A 21,618-nucleotide genomic window follows, 5' to 3' on the forward strand; every position below is an offset into this window, starting at 1 on the left:
ATGTGAAGTACTTCCAAGAGGCCACTCGTGGGTTTGCTGATCATTTAGCCATCTATGCTAGAGGAACACAACGCCCTAGTAATTTAGCTTTAATCAGCTATCCTTATATTTCAAATTTATTTCAAACTCCTAATGTTGCAATTATCTTTGTACAGCTGATTGGTGGCTAAACCATAGATGGAGCGCTCCAAACTTGAGGCCAATCGCAATGAAAATACTATCATGCACGGCATCCTTAAGTGGCTGCAAACATAACTGGAGTACGTTCGGATTGATACACACCAAACCTCGGAATCATCTGCGTTATGAGAAGTTGGAAAAGCTAGTGCATGTGCACTACAACATGAAATTGAAGATGAAATACTTAGAATTGGAGAAATCAGGGGATGATATTGATGTCAACCCAATTGACATCACCCACATACTAAGGAAGATCCAGTTAGGGGATGGTTTGAGGACACTGAAAAGGTTTTGGTGATGGACAGATTATCTAAAGATCGACGAGAAACCACACCTGATCCCATTATAGAGGACCTCATTAGAGATATAAATGAAGATTTTAAAAATATTGGTGATGATGAAACCTTAGCACCATCAGGTATACAAGAGGATAGTGATAGCTCCGATGATGACGATATCAGGAGGACGAGATCAGGTGCTACATATAGTGTAACTCAACCAGATAGTGATGATGATGATCAAAACAAGGATGACGATGACGATGACGATGACAATGACAATGATGATGGTGGTGGCAGTGGTGGTGGAGGTGGCGATGGTGGTGGTGGTAGTGGTGGTGGTGGTGGTAGTGGTAGTGGTAGTTGTAGTGGTGGTGGCCAAACTTATGTACCTGTACATTTTATAGAGGAGACTGCATTTACACATGCAACCCAAGATAGTCATCATGGTGCTCACACACAATCAAAGTCTTATAGTCGAAGGGGTAGGCGATCCCACAATCTGAGTGCTATTGATGCGTTGATGAGTACCATGGAGTCAATGAGCATTAGTTCAGATCCCGTTGGTTCCTCATCCGAAAATGGACACCATGTATCTTCAAGTGCATCTTCAGGCTATGGATATGGGACTTATGTAGGACAATTATTTGCCAATCCAGAGCAGTACAAAAGTTCAGATCACGTTGGTTCCTCACTCAGACATGGACACCATGTATCTTCAAGTGCTTCTTCAGGCTATGGATATGGGACTTATGCAGGACAAACATTGGCCACTCCAGAACAGTACAGAAGATTCTACAATGAATGGGAGATCCACTACCATACATATTTCAACTGGGGTAAATATTGTGCCTATATTCAACAAGTGCAGAACATCAACTTAGTTGCTCCTATTCAAGAAGGTCATAGCCAAGGATCTGAACCTCCACGACACTCCTCATGGCACTCATCACAGTAGCAATGGCAATGAGAAAAGAAAAAACTGTAAGAAACCTCATCATTTTAAACATTTAATACTTGTCTATCAGTGTAATACTCTCTATTTTAGTGTTTATGCATTCTACATGTTATATATAGTTTTTTTTAACTGTTTTTTTATGCAAAAGTGTATAAAAATGTGTTTCCTATCCATTTATGTGTATCTTTAGCGTATCTTAGCTTACCTCCGATACGATACCCTCCGATACGTATCTTTTGGCAGACTGATACGGCAACAGATACCGATACTTTAATCCTTGGTCATGGTTTAAAGTATCTCCGATACCGATACGAAACCCTCCGATACGTATCTTAAATTTAGCCGGCCGATACGATACATGGAATTTTTAAAATCTGTTTGTATCAATATATATATCTTACGATACATACCGATATGCATCAATACACCACCGATACACATCGATACGATACGATATGCACTGATACGACTTTATGAAAAATATAAATCGAGGTGAAATGTACGTTTCTATATTTATCGATACATATCGGTGAGTATCAGTGTGTATCGATCGGAACATATCGGTGAGTATCAGAATGTATCGGTGAGTATCGGTATGTATCGATCAGTACGTATCGGTGAGTATCGATATGTACCGATACAGTGCGCTACAATCATATAATGGCCAAGATGGGTAATTTTTCAGAAAAATACGATTTTTTGAGGGGTTTTTGTTCCAAAGTTGCTACCAACCATATTTCTCTCTAACTAAAGTAGAAATCAAGGTTGGGAACAAGGATTTTACATTTATGGGACAACTACAAACCTTGAATTCTTAGTGCAATACCCTCAATTTAGTGTTTATGCATAATACATATTATCAATAACTTTTTTTAACAAATTCTTTATGCAAAAGTGTTTAAGAAAATGCTTCCTATCCATTTATGTGTATTTTTAGCGTATCTTAGCGTATCTTCAATACGAAACGATACGATACCCTCCGATTCATATCTAAATTTTGGCCGACCGATACAGCGACCGATACCGATACTTTAATCCTTCATGTGTTGTTGTGGAATGTGGACTATGGATTGTGGATTGTGGAATAGAACATCCTAGCCTAGGGTCCGAAGAGCCGAAGACTTACTTAGATAGGGTACGAAGTCAAAGTACCATTTTAAGTTTGATTTTTAAAAAACTAATGTTTTCATTGTGTTTAGAAGTCCTAAAATAGGGTAAATACCTAGCTTCAGGGATTACAAATACCATATGACCATCGAGACCAACCACTGAGTTGACCGCGAAAAAATACATGATCTCGACGAGATCTCTCTTTTTTGGATTAGTGAGATGGGGGGCAAGAGCGAGATCTTAAACCATGCCGAGTATAGAGCTGGTGACTGTGGACACCAGAAGCTGAGGAGCACGATCCCGACTGTGCTTATGATACCTATGCGTATGCGGTACCGTGAGCCGAGTGGTTTGTTGTCATCCTGATACCGTATTTTTGGATGGTATACTTTTTAGGTTATTATATGTATGTTTTGATAGTTGTGACAAAAATAAACTTTTGTTATGTAATATATTAACATTAGTTGTTTTCCCCAACTTGATTACATGATTCCGCTATATTATACTCGGATTCCGCTGCAATTATTTAGTTGGTTGTGGGTACTGTGTGATTTTGACGGTTAAGATACTAATATCAGAAATCATGGGAGAGGCATAAGACAAGTAAGCATCCTATTCACACCGCTGGTACCCTAGTGTTGGGAGTGGGGTGTGACATGATGTAAATAGAGTTCTTCAAAATTCCCTTTATATACACTAGAACAAACATTCGGTGATTTGTCTCACTAATTGAAGTTGAACATTCTTTCATAAAAATCCTAAGTATGGGAAATATTTTTCTCTTGTGAGAAACTCTAGTAAATCTTCCCAAACACCTTTGGCAAGGGTAAGAAACATCGCATTAGCAGCAATGGATGGTTCAACATTGTTCCACAGACAAATTTTAATAGTAGAGTTCTCATGCACACATTCATCATGAGCAGGTAATCTGAATTTGTACATTATCAGCGGAAGGCTTAATTTCAGCCATCTATAATCAGGAAACAAGCAATAGGAACCAGCAGTCATAGCAGTAACAAGATTAATATACTCGGACCAAGGATTATCAAATCATAGCACAAATAAGTGAAAAATTACTGATCTAGAGGAGATGCAGTATCCGGCAGCAGTAAATCCAAATCAGCAGCAGAAGATCTAAAAACAGAGCACTTCCAGCAGCATTAATGGGTGATAAATCAATACCCACAGATAGCAGGGCAGAATGGCTTGCAATAGTGGTCGAATCAAGTACTTGAAGTGGAGAATGAAACCCCATAGGTGTATGGTGATCAAGTAACCAGATCAGGTGCTATGATGGAAACTTTAGGTCGGAAAAAAGTCTCCGAAAACAGAGCATAAGCAGAGTAAGTGGAGAAAACCAGAAGCAATCAATCAGACCACCACAACAGGCTGAAAATTGAATCGAGTCTCCATCCAGACAGGTACAAGAAGCCCTCAAAATATAAGTACGATCGGAAGAATGGATCACAAGTAATTCCAGAAATAAGAGTTCTGATTTTTAACCCATAAACATTACCGCAACCTGGTGGGAGAATCCGGAATGCAGAAGATCAGACCAACAGAAAGATCTGAATTTGCTATTGAGTGCTCCTTCAGAGAGCTTTAATCACACCTCAAAAAATCATTAATGATAGATGGCTGGATAGAAAACTATATAATATCTTGATAACCTTGAGAGAAAACTCCAGATTCTGAAGCCGCAACTCAGAAAACCTTAGGAACATACTTCATGAGTCAACAAATCTTCATAACAGTAGCAGGTAGATCAAAATAGGTCCTAGTTTCTCTTTAATGCATCCGGAAATTAGGACAATAAACATAGTTAGGCAGCACTGCTGCTGCAGCCAGTAGGACAACCTTGATACACCACTCAACCACAACTTAAAGAGGATCAACCATTGGTTTATTATAGTTCTGATACCATGTGACATGATCAGATATAATAAACCAGTAGTTACACAAGGAGGAGAAGAAGAACAACCAAGACTGCAGAGTTCACAGAACCATGACCTGCAGTCTCCCCTTGCCTTTATTTATATCATCAGCAGCTTACAAGGAAAATAGGAAACAAAGTCCTAGGATTCAATTCTAATTAGGAAACAGAATAATATCCCAATTAAGAAAGAAAATAAAGTCATAACATAATATAACTCCTAACATCACCGTGGACTTGAGAATGACTTAATAATAACCAAGCTACCTTGAGAGATACATGTCCCTTTTACCCCCACCGTACAAAGGGTCCATATCAACTTGTTTAACACCTTACAAAGGATCAGTCACCATCCTAAGCCCCTTTGAGCCTTCTTCATCAACTACCCAGACCACACCCACACCTACCACATCTTTCTCACATGGATCAGTTCCTAATTCTAGGCCAAACCCAACTAACATTCGAACATTTTCAAGTTCTATACCTCTAACCGCCATTACCAGGTATGCCAAGAAGAAGAGAGCAAAAGAAGTACAAGACATTTCAGATGAGTAGATTCTGTCTACTCGTGTAGGGGATATCACAAGTTCCTTGTCAAGTGGACAGACGGACCTAATACCAATTGCACATGTATCACAGAGGACGAGCATCTTAATCCAGAATTGCAAGAGAAATATCGAAGTCTATTTTCACCGGAGGTGAGTTTTTGCAACCTAGGAGAATTGATGAGGAATCACTTCGGAATTTAAGACATATCAGAGACACAGGTGTACACACACATCACTTCATTGTGACTAGATGTCCCTAAGTAATTTCTGTGGATGAAAATTTTTTGTTTACTTATGTGTAGTTTTTGTTTTGTTTTGCTGTATTATATTTTATTTGGTGTCAAAATTCTTACGTAATTATTAGGAAGTTACTGATGGAGAAGTAATTATTAGGAAGCAGTTATTGCAGGAAAAGTAGTTATTAGGGAGTTGCAGGAATTGCAGTTATTGCAGGAAGCAGATATTTTTTGTTTACTTATGTGTAGTTTGTTTTGTTTTTCTGTATTATATTTTATTTGATGTCAAAATTCTTACGTAATTATTAGGAAGTTATTGATGGAGAAGTAATTATTAGGAAGCAGTTATGGCAGTTATTCTCTCTCTGTGTGTGTGTTGGGGGTGGGTGGATTTTAGACTACTATTTCAGGATGGACGACAATGAAAGATGTTGGAATTTGCGAGATTTTCTCCCATTCTCTGCAGCATGAGTGTTCATCAATTAACAGCAAGAAGGCACTAAGGACAGTCTTTGGAGTTGGTAGTGACTTAGCATTTGATCACAACACTCCACTCGCAGGACAGCAAAGGCAGGTACTGGCCAATCATGCATCTCAATTAAATTTCTACAAAGCCTAGAATGAATTTTTTGCTTGTAATTGAAATTTTTCATCAGTTATGGCTCCTGTTAGAACTGATTTTCTACATGTATGTTGTTAGTTTTGTCTTAGTATACCATCCCAAACCCGAATTCACTTAATCCTTCACTTTTATTAGATCAGGTCCCCCAAACCTGTCCTACACCAAAATGTCATTGCATCTATGATATTGTTGGAATTCCCAATATATTTACTTTATGTATGGAAAGGCTTCCTGCATTATGATAACTCAAGAAGGCCACCAATCATTCCCTTTTTTTCAAACTACTCAGCAAAGCATTTCACTACCAACTACCATTTGGAAATGTACAAAATGAGGAAAATGCCAAGTAACAATGATGATAACAGACCAGGTGATGTATGGGAACAGCTGTCAAACTACCGAATCTGCCATTAATGCGCCCAACAATTTCATGAACTTGGCTTGTGAGTTTTTGATCTGTTAACCAAGAAATATAGAAAATCAAATAATAAAAAATAACCGATACTAGATCTGTTGTCTAGGTGATAACAATTCTGAGACTGTCTAGAAAGGAACACCATTGCTGAATTAATGAAGCTCATGATCATTTTCTACTACCAATGAAAAGATATACCTAGCACAAAGAATAAGAGTAATTATGCATGCACAAAAAAAAATAAATAAATAAATAAAAATAAAAATAAAATCATAGCTAAAAACACACTAAACCCACATCAACATATTTTTAAAGAGCGAACAAAGAAAAGCGAAGGGGAGAGAAAGAATAAGAGATTTGTCCAAGGACCCAACTTTCATGGTCTTAAGCCTGCATATTGTTTTCTCTTTAAGTCATCGTACTTGTGCTTATTTAAACCTATGCACATTGGCTAAGATTACCGTTAAAGTTCTTCTCCTTTAAGGTTCCATACGTGTGGCCAAGGATCAAATGTTCATGGGAGTCAATTTGTAGCATGCCAACCAACAGGAGTCTCTAATCTTTAACAGTGCCCTTAACCTAAGGGCCCATTTGATAACGTTTCAAGAAACACGTTTCTGCCGTTTCTGTTTCCAGAAACAGCAGAAACGGAGTAAAAAGCGTTTGATAAAACTGTTCCGTTTCACTTATTTTCAGAAATAGAAATAGAAATTTTTACTTATTTATGGTTCAAGAAACGCCGTTTCTAGAAACGACTTGTGGTCATTCTTTCATTGGTTACTATCGACTTCTAAAAACGTGACTTATCAAACGGGCCGCCCTAAGATGTTTTGTTTTCCAACCAACATGATTTAAAAAAAAAAACACAGCATTTGAAAGTTGAAAATCACCCCTAAAACCAAAAATCCAGTTTTTGTTCTTGAACTGGGGTGGTTGACTTTTTATCCTTTTAGAATTTAATTTTTGAACTATTTTTATTGGATTCAAATAGGGAGGTACTTGCTTATTTATGAATAATATCTTAAGTAAATGAAATAACAAATATAAGATCAATGAATTTGGCACAAAAAAAGTCCAAAAATATAAGGTGACATACAGTGCAATAAGGCGACAGTCGCCTAGGACCCAGGCAAACTGCCTAGATGCCAAGGTGATGCCTTGATAACTATCATGAGTTCAACTCTCCTAGGGGCCTAACTACCAGTTTTTAAAATTATATATATAAAAAATAAATTAAAAATTAAAAATTAAAAAAGGTTAAGCATATTGAAAGTGCATACACTCTGGAACATCTGTCCTTGTAGGCACAGCAATTTGAAGTAAAACTACTTTTTCACGCCAAGTTGCATTTTCTTCAAGGAATTTTTCAAATGCCAATATCTTTTGTGGAATTCCTTTAATCATATCAAGACGGTCAACACCTAACATAACCTGTGCATAATAAATTAAAATAAGCAGACAAAATAGGAAAAGAGAATAAAAATAATTTTCTCCTGTCAAGTAACTGATAGAAATTAATCGCCTAAGTTGCATCACACAAGAGGGGCTGCATATATTTAACATATGAAAAGAAGTGCAAATAATAACGTAAAAGAAAACGATTGAAGCTGACAACAGATATTCCATTGAAATATAAACACTACCTGTATCATACTCCTCAAGTTGTTATGCTTGCATCAATTTGACATACCATGGCCAAGTATTAGAATGATCCTTGAAGCATAATCTAGAAGTATGTTAAATAAAAGTAATTGAACAATTAAGGATGAAGTTCAAGATTTTAGGGGGAAAAAACCATGAAATGAAAACAACATCATAACAACAATTGGTTAAAAGAATAAAAGGCAATTAGCGGATGGAATAAAAACCTAGATCAGTTTTGCAGACTACACACCAAATGAGATATTTTAAGATAAATACCATTAAGGACATAGAAATGTTTTCATGGCTAAGTGACACTTTCTGTTGGGACACCTGCTTTTGAAAAAGGAGTCATCTTTGTTCCCAAGTTAATGTTTTTACTTTGGAAGGGCAGACATGGGACAGAGACCAATTTCTGGCGATGTCCACAAGACACGCTCACAAGAAATGTTGCATTTTGTTTATTTTCCACTGCTTATAACACTAAAGTACCATCTGAATAGATTAGTTAATATGTCAAGTGATTTAAACAAGAATTTAAGAATAGGCATCAAGTATCATATCAAAAGGGTGATTTTAAGAGATGTATCGTATCATATCGGAGAGATGCAAGATATGCTAAAGATACATAGAAATGCAAAGGATGCATGAAAAATACAGCTTTAAAGCATAAAACACTATAAATAACCAATATGTAAATTGTAAAATATATCATATATAAAAAGGAGAACAAAGTAAGATGAGCAAATTGTATTCAATTGATTATGTATAAATGATGAGGTTTTTTACATGTATTAATAGTCTACTACTATAGAGAGTTGCGGACTGGTTCAAACTCAAGAGTTTAAAGTAGTCTCTAGCAATGGTGCAACCAAGATGATGTTGTGCAGAGACCACACATGCGCACAATAAAATGATTAAAAATGAAGCAATGTGTCTCTAATGCAAGTATCAAGTGGGTCGATTAGTATGAGCCATATTGACCCATATCAGCTTGTATCAATTGATACAGTGCAATACACTTTTTTTAATTAATAAGTACTGTATCGGTATCTTAAAGATATGATACGTCTCGGTACCTTAAAGATACGATACCTATCGGTAACTATTGAAGCATACTTAAAACCTTGGATTAAACCTATTGTTATCAAGTGTTGAGCAGCGTACTGTAACTGTTGTCAACACGAGCTAATGCTAGTTCAGTTGATGAGCCAAGTTAATGATTGGTTGAATAGTTGTTAACTTGGCTCGGTGTATATATATATATATATATATTTGGGTTCAACCAATAATATTGTCAGAGTCACTTGCCAAATTATATTGTTGAGTCACTTATGGTTCAGTCATAGGGTTTCAGCAGTTTTTTTAATATAGGCTCAGCCTAGCTGTATAGTTCATGCACCACTTGGTTCAATAATATGGTTCAGCCACATTCTGAGGACTTGTGGAATTATTTGGTTCAATTATATGGCAGCAGGTTTTAAGGTTCATAAAGTCAGCAAGTTGTATCTTTCGTTGAATCATGTATGAGTGGACAGAATTGCTCGATGAGTTAACAAATTCTTTGATGTGATTTAAGACAGTTCACATACCATAACAGAAACTCATAAGCATGGCCTTGAGAAGTGATACAGTACAGAAGCAAGCTGACTTGAGATAAGGATTGTCAGCGTGACAAACCCAAGATCTGTAACCAGTAACTGCAAGAGAGAGAGAGAGAGAAAGAGAAATTGAGGGAGAAGCAGATAAGAGAGACTACAAGGATAGGAGCAGTCGATTGAACTTGGCAGCCTCCCTCCATTAATTTATTCATTATAAATAGAACCAAGCAATTACAACCATAGCAAGGTACGATCTCATCTCGCCCCTAGTCTCGCTTAACCAAAAAAGAGAGATCTGGCGAGAACTCGTCAAGATGTTGTGTATCGGCCCGGCCCCATTAATCGTGGCACAATATTGTCCTCTTTTTTAAAACGCGTTATGCCATGTTAAAGAGGTTACATGTTATCAACTAGCCCAGTAATCTCTCCCTAGGCGATGTGGGACTAAAGTTTGCACACCTTCACCGATCTCACAAACTGGTCTAGTACTTGCCGTATTCTTGGATGTCACATTCTTCCCCCCTTTGGGCACAACGTCCCCGTTGTAGCCTCACTTGCTGTCAGGGTCTACTCTGACACCATCTGTAACTCCCCGGCCCCATTAACCTTGGCACAATATTATTTTCTTTGACCGATTGTCTTAAGGCTTTAAAACGCGTTGTGCCATGTTAAGGAGGCTAAATGTTATCAACTAGCCCAGCAATCTCTCACAAGACGATGTGGGATTAAAGTTTGTTAGGGATATGCCCACACTTCTATAGTTGGTTTTGATGATAACAAACATATGAAGGAATTTCACAATTTGCCTTCAAGTATTATTTTGTAGAGACTTCATATCAAAGATCAAATTTGATGAAAGAAAAGAAGAAATGAAGATTGAAGTCATCAAATTAGGAGTATCAACAAGTTGGTATCAATACTTGAAGAAGGTATCAGAAGAATTCAAGCTTCAAGATGTCAAGACATGAATTGCAAACAAGACGAATGGAAGAAGAAGTGCCAAGAGTGGAAGTGAAGATAAAGACTTCAAGGTTCAGTGGAGAAGACCTCTAGGATAGAACGGTTATTTATATGTAATCTGTAAACTTCCATATATATACGTGCACGCACCTCATGCATTGCATAACACCATGCTAGAATGACCTTAGGACATACTTTGACCAAGTATGAAAGTCCATAAGTGGTTAGGAACATATAAGGAAAAATATGTTCTAGTGAAATTCTGTTAAAACCACATTGACCTGACTCAAGGGCATTTTGGGTAATGAGTCAGTATCAGGAGATGAAGCCTTCATGAAAGTTGTAGGAAATCGAGTCATGAGTCCAACGCAACTGATTTCAGGTCAATACGAGATCAGACCAAAATGGTATGGTCAAAACACTGACAACTGGTCAATATGACAGCATTATGTCAAAATAGAATATGTCGTGTTGGCTACTTGGCGGTCAGCACTATTCAAGACCATAGCCAGTTGACCGACTGTAAGTCCCGGTCGACCAATGATTGCCTGGAAGTGCTCCAACGGCTATATTTTGACCCTAACGGCTCTTTCCGTTCAACCGGCTACCGACGGCGGTCAATCGGTAGATCTAGAATATAACCGTTAGAGCCTGATTTGCCGCTCAAAATGCTCTCTTAAGCTCACCTATAAATACCTCTAATGCTACTCATTAATTAACAATTAACCTCAACTTTGGAGAAGCATTATCTGAGCATTAGAAGTGAGAATTGGTCTACACCATCTCTTAAATTCAAGTTCTTCATTTTACATTCAAGAGAAACTCAAGCCTATCTACAAGTCTTCATCTACATCTTGGCATTTACATTATAAGCATTAAGAAGACTTCACAAATGCATTCTATCATTGCATATCTCATTTGCACCACACCGGAGGTAATCCTCTTTTATTCCACTTCTCCATTTTCTATTTTACATTAAGTCTAGATTGTACTTAGACTTAAGTAAGGACCCTCTCATCCTAAAGAGATTGTAAGGATCCTCTTATCCTTAAAAGAGTGTAAGGTGTATCTCTACCTTAAAGGAGATTGTAACGTGTCTCTCTACCTATAAAGGAGATTGTAAAGGCGCCTCTGCCTGTAAAGGGGATTTGTAAAGATACTTTTATCCGTAAAAATATTGTAAAGGTTTGCTTCCCTACCGACTGTACTGAAAGGGAGAACTAATGGAATATTTTACAAGAGCATTCTTGTACGGAGTGGACTAAACTCGAATTGAGTCGAACCACTATACATCTTGATGTTGTGTGATTGTGTTTATTTTATTTATTCCACAACATTTTAATTTGCAATAACACTTAGGGATATTATTTTGAAAAGATTAAATTTCACTAGCATAACCTACTCACCCCCCTCTAGGTTATTTCAAAGTTTGCACACCCTCATCGATCTCTCCAACCCCTAGTACTTGTATTTTTTGTGGAGACACCTTGCCAAATTCTTTTGTGTCACATGCATTTTTTCCTGGTCGACTCGGTGATTGGTCTCGATGGGTGATTGGTCTCGGTGGAAATATGGTCTTCGTAGCCCCCGAAACTTGCCTTTACCCTATTTTAGGCCTTCTATACACAGTGGAAACATCAGGTTTTTAAAATCAAACCCAAAATGGTACTTTGACTTCGTACCCTGTGTAAGTAAGCTTCAGACCCTTCACCCTAGGTTATTCCACAATAAAAACAAACAGTGATCAAATCCTTGGGGATGTACTCATCTCCCTCCATTGGCCCCCATACCATTTCCTTTCATAAAAAAAATAGCGTGTAAATGTGCAAATTTGGTATTGATGGTACATTTCTATTAATTTTACTTTTTATTCGTTTGCCCTATCTCGTTAGCCTAAACCCATGTTAGCTTGAACCCCCTTATGTCGGACCACCTTCCGGTGGTTTCCTCCACCGGAAACCCCTCCCCACCCCTCCCTCCCCCCAGCCTCTCCGCTCTCCTGTCAACCCCTCGTTACCTCTTCCTCCTCCCTCTTCAACCCTCTCCCCTCCTACTCCTAATTAACATTGGGACTCCCTCTTCCCTTCCTCCTACCCTTCCCCTAGTCTCCCTCTTCACTTCAACCCCTCCCCACCCCTCCTCCCCACACCCTCAGCCTCTCCGCTCTCCTCTCAACCCCTCGTTACCTCTTCCTCCTCCCTCTTTGGCCCTCACCCCTCCTACTCCTAATCAACATTGGGACTCCTCTTCCCTTCCTCCTTCTCCTACCCTTCCCCTAGTCTTCCTCTTCACTCCATCCCCCCCTCTTTCCTTGATTACAAAAAGGTTTCCTCTGTACTCCTGGTCTCTTTGACCCAAATATTGCCAAATGGAAACTCTGCCTTTTTGGCCATTCCTATGTAGCAGACCCCCCCTTTCCCCTTGTCAAATCCTCCCTCTCCAAACAATGGAGAATTCGTGGATCATTGGACTTCTTCCTCCTTGCCAACGGTGTCTTTATTTTCAAGTTCTCCCATAATGAAGATCGGTCCAAATCCTCAAAGGAGGTCCTTATAAGATTGGGAAAAACCAATTCTTCTCCACCAATTGAACCAATTCTCCTGGCTTCACAAGATCGACCTGCAGTCTGCCCCCCTTTACGTAGTGCTCCCAGATCTTCCTCTGCACTTCTAGGGCAAAGAAGCCTCAGCCTGATCGTCTCAACCATCAGCAACCCCTTGTTCTCGGATGCATGCACCAAGGCCCTCAAACACCTCTCCTACGCTCGGATGTGTTAAGATTTCTACAAATGCTATACATCTATCTTTTGTGCGTGTTCTCGACGATGGTCATTCTTTCACCCAAAATATCATTTATGAATGGTTGCCCCTAATCTGCCTATCATGCAACGTTTTCAGCCATCACACCAAAAACGACCAATCTTACCTGCCCACCCCTCCACCTCTTAGGTCTTGGATCTCGGCCCATTTCCCCGACTGAGGCCTCTTCCACACCTGCATCAATTCGGCCTCCCCTCTTTGGATCCACTGCTGCTTTCACAATATCCTACCCGCCAACTTCTCTGGCCCCCTTGGTTACTTAGCATCTGCCCTCTAGCAACTCTTTAACACTCATGTTGCCGCTCCCGACTATTACTTTCGGCTGTCTTCTTCAACATAACCAACGGTTCTCCCATCTCGTCGACGGAGGCTTCCCCTCAGCCCCTTTCCATTCTCACCTACATCAACCTGCTATCATTGGTCCTCTCTATCTCTTCCAGCCCAGCTCCTGCCACGTCGTCAGGCCTCTGCTCTGGTTTGCCCCTGCTGAGGCTTCCCCTCAGCCTTGGACGGCAAAGCAAGCCATTCAGTGCTACTCTGTCGCCTACGCCATGTCGTTCCTCCATCACTTCGCTGCATGCTGCCTCTGCCTCCCCTGACTGGTCGTTGCCCCCGACCCCTATTTTCTTGTGCTAAGGCTCCCCCTCAGGCATATGGCCATTTTCAACTACCCTTTAGGTCCTCCCACATTGAAGCTTCTCCCTTGTCTCGATCAATGCCTCCTTCCTTGTCCCGTCCTTACTAGTGACCCCTTTTGAAGCTTCCCTTAGAGAGGGGCGCGTCTATATTCGGGCTCTCCTCCAACCTCCCCCAACAATAGTAGCCTTGGCTCTCCCCCTGTTGACCCTGATACGATCCCCAACTGCCTCCCCTCTGTTGGTCTATTAGGTCATCTGCCTCCTGCAACAACATCAGGTCCTGCCGCCCCCCTTTGATAAATGGTTCTCACAAGAATCTCAACAGCAAGGAGCTCCAAAAGAATCTCAAGAAGAAGTTCTCCTCTTACCAGAAAGGCATTTTGCTCAACCCACTGAGCATTGGTTGCCCCCCATCTCCTTCCAAATGACTAAGTGGTCAATCTGGAATGTGCGTGGTCTCAACTCAATTGCAAAGCAAGGAGAGGTTCGTTCCCGAGTTAAATCCCTACATTTGGATCTTTGTTGCCTTCTCGAAACTCAGGTTTCTGAAGCCAATGCCTCCCGCATTGCTGCATCCATTGCTCCTCTTGGTCCCTAATCTCTAGCAACGCCCACTCCCCCCTTAGTTGTATTTGGGTGCTTTGGAACCCCTCTAATCTTATCTCTTCCTCTGCCATCTCCTCCAAATGCATCCACCTTGCAATTTCTGACCCTTCCTCCACCTTCACCCTCTCCTTCTACGTGATCTATGCCCTCAATCAAGCAGCTTCTTGCACTCGCTCTGGGATGACCTCTGATACCTCTCCCCTCCAGCTAGCTCCCTAATCCCTTCCTTGGGGGCTTGGTGGGGATTTCAATGTGGTCAAGTATGCTAATGAGAAAGTTGGAGGGTCCCCCATTGATCTCTCCTCTATCAATGCCTTCAATGACTATCTTGAGGATACTGGGTAAATGATCTTCGATGGTCTGGTGCCAAATTTTCTTGGCACAATGATCAGGCTGGTCATCATCGGATTGCATGCAAACTTGACCGTATCCTTGTTAATGATGCTTGGCTCACTCCCTTCCCTTCCTCTCATGCTACTGTTAGCCTCCTAGAATCTTGGATCACAATCCTTTAGATCTCCTTATCCAGTCTTACCTTTCCTTTGCCCCTAAGCCATTCAAGTGGTCATCCCACCCTGACTTCCTTCCTCTTGTAGCTGAGGCTTGGGACACCCCAGCCTAGGCCTTCACTTGCCCCTTAATTGCTTTCTCTAGGAAACTCAAAAATGTCAAGGCTACTCTCAAGCTGTGGAAATCCTCCACTTTTGGAAACATCTCTTCCCAGGTTTTTGATTGTCATGCCATCCTTGCCGATATTCAAGGAAGGCTCCAAATGGATATCCACAACCCATCTCTCGTCTCTGAGGAGCATGACATCTCCCTCCAACTCTCTTCTATCATCTCCCAGGAAGAGAATTTTATCAAGCAGAAATCAAAGATCAAGTGGTTGGAACTGGGTGACTTCAATTTTGCTTACTTCCATCGGTCTCTCAAAGCCCGGTCAACTCTAACTCCATTCTCAATCTCTCTGCTCGTGATGGCTCCTCTCCTCTCGCCCCTGATGCCATCAAGCTAGAAGCCTCTTCCCACTTCCCTGATCTATTTAACCCTCCACCCTGGCCTCCCCCCTCCTCTCCCCCACCCCCCCCAACCTCCTCAATAAATTCATCCCTCCACACCTTCTCCCCCTCCTCCATTCCATCCCTTCCGAAGACGAGATCTCCGAAGCTGTCCTCTCTCATTCCTCTAGCAAGGCCCCCTGGCCCTGATGGATTTAGCATGGGCTTCTTTTCCTCCGGTTGGGACATCATCAACTCTAATCTCTTTCAAGCCATCTATAGCTTCTTCAACCCCTCCCAGATTTCAGGGATCAATCAAACTTTCATTTGCCTTGTTCCAAAATATGATGGAGCTAACTCTATGGGGGACTTCACACCCATTTCCCTTTTCAGTCTGCTCTACAAATTCATTGCTAAAATCCTAGCTAATACGATTCAGCTTCTTGTTCACTCTCTGGTCAGCCAAAAATTTTTATTTTTTCTGAAGGAGATAAGGGATTTATCTCTCCGTATGGACAACATATGATGAGAAATCAGATTGTGAGAGTTGGGTGCTTCCCATATCCAAATCAGCTTTTCGGATTCTTACAATAAATTTCAAGGTAGACTGGGAGTCATGTTACAAGCTTACTAAGTCTCTTTTGTGTGGGCAGCAGGGATTTTTTTAAATTAAAAATGAAGTATACAAGTAGTTCCAGACCACCAGGAAACCTCTTGTGCATGGAATACAGGATTCCTATCTCGGTTTGATAATGTTGTTGCAATTTTAAATCAAGCAAGAGATAAGAAAGAAGCTACTGCTGAGTTGCCTACATGCGATATTGAGATTACAACAAGGAAATCATAAAGAAAACTCCATCTCTTGCTGCTGTCCAAAATGAATCAAAATAAATTGCTGGAATTTCATGCAATATTAGTTTGCTTCACAGAGCCCAAGAACTCCAGTTATTCTTTTGTGCATGCAAAGATGAGATGAAGTAGGAGATTTTGACTCGTTGAAGGAGAGAAAGAAAGAAAGCCTGAGAAGTTTATTACATGCTGGAGTTCGGCTTCTTACATGTAATATCAGTGTTACAGCAAGGCCAAGGGGTTCAACTTCTATTTGGCAACTAGAGGCTGAGATTACAGAACTCCTTGGAGTTCAATATAAGAACTCAGTTGCTGAGTTTTCTCTCTCTTTCACTCACACATATGGATAGCTTTGCTGCCATCCTCTTCTTATAATCCATGCAATATAAAAGGCAGTACTAGAGATCTCTTCCATAAATTTGCAGACTTTGTGAGATCTGAAAGGAGAAAGAAAAGGGAGTGACAGAACTAAGAAAGTATGAGAACCCGAGAGCTCAAAGGCATGCTGCGCTTTAGTATGTTTCTGCAACTGGGATACAACAGCAGATTAAGAAATTAGAGAGAGAATTGAAGAGTTGCTGCCATGGGTGTTAAAAAGAGGATGGCTGATGTTGGTTGGTTTACACTAGGTAAACATTCCCAGTTAATTAAGCACTCCAAACCAAACTCATAAAATTAGGTCAAATCTGATCAACAATTGTACCTACTCAAACCTGGAAAACATAGCTGAATATCCATTTACTGACAAAGTAGAGACCCAATCGGCTAGAATACCTGGTCAAGTGAGGCACTACATCAGACCAATAGAATCTCCAATTATGGTCCACAGTAATGAACACAGGCGCAAGAACACAGCAGCGATGTTGAACCCAGAAAATAAGGTATTCTGGACTGTAGGAAGAAACCCTGCAGTTGCAGGTGGGGGCCCAGGTGGGGCTGAAAGCCTGAAAGGCTGGTCGAAGGAGTCCCCTAGGGAGACCAATAGATTCCCAGAAGCTGGCCCTTAGATGCCCAACAGATGTGGAGATCTCATGGTTCTTGATTTGGGATTAAAAAAAAAAAAAAAAAAAACTTCTGAGTCTGTCCAAGAATCAGTTGTAACAACCTCTGTGGGGGCCCTTCTCTTGGTCAAGTGACCCCTTTGGGGTGCTGAACAAGAACCCCAGAAGATGGGATTAAACTGGTCAAGGGTTGTTGAGATCTGGTCACTTGATTCCTGCCCAGAAAACCCACTTCCTAAGCTCTCGTAGACTATTCTGTTCTTCAACACAGCAGCAGCACTTCAAGTGGTTGTGTATTGTAAAAGCCTCAACAAACTCTTAAAAATCTTCAACTGAATAACAGAAAAACAAAAGGAAGAAGAGAGAACCGATGGAGGGGTTGAGAAGGGGGGATAAGAACTAGGTTTTGGGCATCTCACCTCTCAAAGTTTTAGACATCTCACCTCTCAAATAACAGCTTTTTAGCGACGAGCTATCACTCAAAATTCATTAATTCAATCTGTCCTCTTCATTACAATCGATGGGCCTCTAATATAGGATTACAAAACTGATCTTAAAGAAGGATCTAAATTAGGAAACCAAAAACTGAAATAAAATCTTCAAATTTGACTTCTAACTTGATAACTAAGAAAGAACAAATTAGAACTAACAAACTGATGACAAAAAAGGAAACTAATCCCAGGCTATATTGTTATAATTCAATGGCTGTTGGAGTCCTCTCTTGAAGATTCTTTCTTTCCAAAATTGAGGACAGCTGGATGGCTTCTAGAAGATCTTATTGCACAAATCGGGGCTGATAAAATATGTTGCTCGATGGGGAGATAATGCTCTGTTGTGCTGGGCTGAAGGACCAAGAATGGAAACCAAATCTCGTCCCAAATCTGGGCTGACTCGTTGGACCAAATCAGGGCCAGACCTGGTCCAGGAATGATCTGATTCGATGGCCAGCCTGGTCCCAAATAACCAGGCCTGAAAAAGGGCCCCAAAACTTGTTCGTTTGACCCCCTTACCTACATCAATGGCTGCAGTCACTGTGTTGATCTGAATTTCTGAATTTAAGAAGATTGCCACTGCCACTATATTTTTCATATCTGAAGGAGTAAAAAAGTACCTTCCATATTGGTGCTCATATCTGAGGAACGGTCATGTGGATGATCATTAGAGATATTACTGTGCATGGTGATATTTGAATTGAAACTTAGACTAGTGTTGCTGTTCATATGCTGCTGCTATTTGTGATTTGAGATCTTCTTTGCTCTGACTAGAAGTTGCTGCCATACTGTCCTTGAAATGTCACAACTTGTCTGAGAAGGTGGTGACTGGTAGAAGAAATAGAAGTCGGAGGGGGTTTATTCCTGATTTTATGTCTTTTTCATTGTAAACCTTGCTTACTGTTGATTCATTGTAAGCACCGTTGAGTGGGTGCGTGACAGGCATAGTTGGGTTTGTAGCTCAAAACGCAGTGGCTGTTGTGTTTAACTTTGTGAGGGGGTTGGTGCACCCGTGTAGTGACTACTACACAAATCTAGGGTCCGGTGATCCTGTGTCATGGGTGCAATACGAATTGGAGTTTGGTGCTCTCTTGATTGCGGGTGCAGTCGAACTACTGTATTGTGCATCATGCCTAGGTCAGATTTGAGTTGTAGCTCAAGCAGTCATTTGCATCATGGATGTAGGACAACTGCCAAACCACATATAGCTTTGTGTTTGTGGTTTGCTAGTTGCTTTCAGGTATTGACTGATGAATGTGCACCTGAGGCAAGTTGAAAGGCATCTTTTTAGTCATCATTGATTCACCCCCCACCCAAACCTCTCAATGATACATTGGGTATAACACCTATCCAGCATTTCCCAATGATATAAACTTTGGTTTTTTTCATCTAAATCAAACCGAGAGAATGAACTAGATTTAAGTTTCCTTATCTATATGAGGTTGACAGTTCGACATTGATGTTGAATGTAAGTGAGATTTAGGTTTCTCCTAATTCATCAAATGCATCTCTAACAACAATAGTTTACTCTACTAAATATCAATGCACAATGACAAGAGAAGGGAATTTTAAAAAATTGCACCTTTCGGCCAGAAAATCTTTCTTTCAATTCCCTGATGTGATCCTGGACTTGTGGAAGTTCGAGAGCTCGAATAAATCTTTCAGAATCTATCCCAATAGGAAACTGAATTCAAATGTGTATATAAATTAGAAAGTAAAAGATAGATGGTTCACGTTAAAAACCATGAAATCCTGAAAACTTTAATTACAAGGGATAATAACAAAACATATATCTAATTCCTTCATAAATTCTGTACATACAGGAAACAAACTGATCAAATAAACTGCTAATACGTACAGCAGCCACCCGTGTAAGCCTCCCTTGATCCTCTACTCCTTCAGGTGTACCCTCAAGCCCGAGAATGCGAGTACAAGCACTGACAAAGTGCCTGGCATAATCATATGTATGGAAACTGAAAAATTGAGTATACAGTGGTTAAAATCCTGAGAAATCCTGAGTCCTTAAGCTTAATGTTAAAACATTTAAATAAAAAGAAACAATTACCAAGCCCAGGCTACAGGATTCTCCAAAAATATTATTTGTACAATGAATGAGTTCATGATGATTTAAGAGAAGCCATGTCTCCTCAAAGGTTTGAAATTGATACTTCAACCATGGTTCCAAATTTCGATGTTAACCAGGGTTGAAATTTTGGTCAAAAATGAAATATACCATCAAAATATGCGAAATGAATCAAAATTTGGTCCATTTCACATGTTAACTCAAAATGGCCATTTTGGTGGCCAAATGATGGAATTTTGCCCTAAAACTTCTTTTAGTGCCTATTTAAGCATGTTAACACATGTTTGAATCACTAGATTGGAAAAAAAAAAAACCCAAAGTAGTAGTTTAGCTTTGGACCCTGGTTTGCTAGTGTACGCCAGAGCCTACAGTATCCTTTCCCTTGCATAGATAATTTAGTCTAATAACAAACAGAATTCAATAAAAATTATTGAAATATGCAATGAGAATGAAGAACCATAGAATTGTAAAGCATTACACAATTTTAACAATTTCAAGCGAAATTTGACCATTTCCACTGAAACCTTGTAAACTTGTCAAATCACTAGTGGTTTAATTCTGAGTATGGTCGAAACCGAGATAAATCGTCGGTTCGGTCTCTCGACCAATTTCAAATTATGATTTCAATATACAAAATCAATTCAACAGCATTAAATCTGAAACACAATGGAAACTGTAGTGTGCTCAACCCTATAATTCTTCTTAATTTCTGGTGTCATATGAGGATAAAATATCAACTGAAAGTTCAATACATCATATTCCAACCATGAAAATTCCCAGTTGCTCACAAGCAAAAAAGATTAAAGTACAATTGAGACTTGAAGTTTTAGAAAGTCCTAACCTTCTAAAATCTCATCTTTGATGCTAGTTGCAACAAAGTTGAAGCACAAATTAAATCTTCGGTTCCCAAAAATCTGGACCTTGAGAATGCTGCCAGCATCAACATTTTTTATAACGAAAATTCTAAAATAGACATCCATGTGGTGTAACACAAAAATTGGTTTGAGAGAGCAAGAATCAAAACACAGTTAGGATCAAACATATAGTATTTAGACATGGACATACCCAAGCAGCTTCCTAAGATGCAAAACATCCAGCCATAAAAATCCCATCGCATGACTTTTATTTTACAAGAGAACAACTGAAGTCGGAGTGAAAGGTAGCAAATGGGCTTCCAAACATAAGAAAATATAACTAAACTCACCCAACTAAATCCGCAGCAAGAACAGATTTTAGCAACTCTGATCGAGATGGCAGCGTCCTATGAATCTCTGATGAAGGGAAGGGTGTGTGGAGAAACCACCCAACTTTCATGTTGATGTTATGCTCCTTTAGGCATTTAGGAAGAAACATCAGATGATAATCATGGCACCAAACAACATCACCCTCTTCATAATGCTCATTTACCACATGAGCAAACATTTCATTGGCCCTCTTATATGCATCAAACTGAGACTGGAAACTACGAGTGGTAGCTAAGCGATCTTCTTGTGGAAGTCCAAGGTAATGGAAAAGAGGCCACAAGATATTGTTGCAGTAGCCATTATAATATTGATGAACTATCTCTTCATCAAGGAAAACAGGGATGCACCTCTGCATTCAACCGAACAGACTTCAGCAGGGTGAGGGGATTAACTGTAGATCTATGTGA

The 21,618-nt window shown here is 39.9% G+C and overlaps 1 protein-coding gene across 6 annotated transcripts in view; it reads right to left on the minus strand.

The window, feature by feature from the left end:
* The window catches only part of LOC122093638 (alpha,alpha-trehalose-phosphate synthase [UDP-forming] 1-like), a 135,921-nt gene that overhangs the window by 98,876 nt on the left and 15,427 nt on the right, over nt 1-21,618 (minus strand). For 5 of the 6 annotated variants that reach the window (XM_042664002.1, XM_042664004.1, XM_042664000.1 and 2 more), the window contains 5 exons: nt 21,172-21,560; nt 19,743-19,857; nt 19,467-19,568; nt 7,561-7,711; nt 6,233-6,321 (listed from right to left, as the gene is read on the minus strand). In XM_042664002.1, coding sequence (XP_042519936.1) covers nt 6,233-6,321; nt 7,561-7,711; nt 19,467-19,568; nt 19,743-19,857; nt 21,172-21,560 — 846 coding nt within the window. The remainder of the gene's footprint in view (nt 1-6,232; nt 6,322-7,560; nt 7,712-19,466; nt 19,569-19,742; nt 19,858-21,171; nt 21,561-21,618) is intronic. The other variant, XM_042664005.1, reaches the window with a different exon arrangement.

The sequence above is a fragment of the Macadamia integrifolia genome, chromosome 11 (genome assembly GCF_013358625.1).
Source record: "Macadamia integrifolia cultivar HAES 741 chromosome 11, SCU_Mint_v3, whole genome shotgun sequence".
Classification (NCBI taxonomy): Eukaryota; Viridiplantae; Streptophyta; class Magnoliopsida; order Proteales; family Proteaceae; genus Macadamia; species Macadamia integrifolia.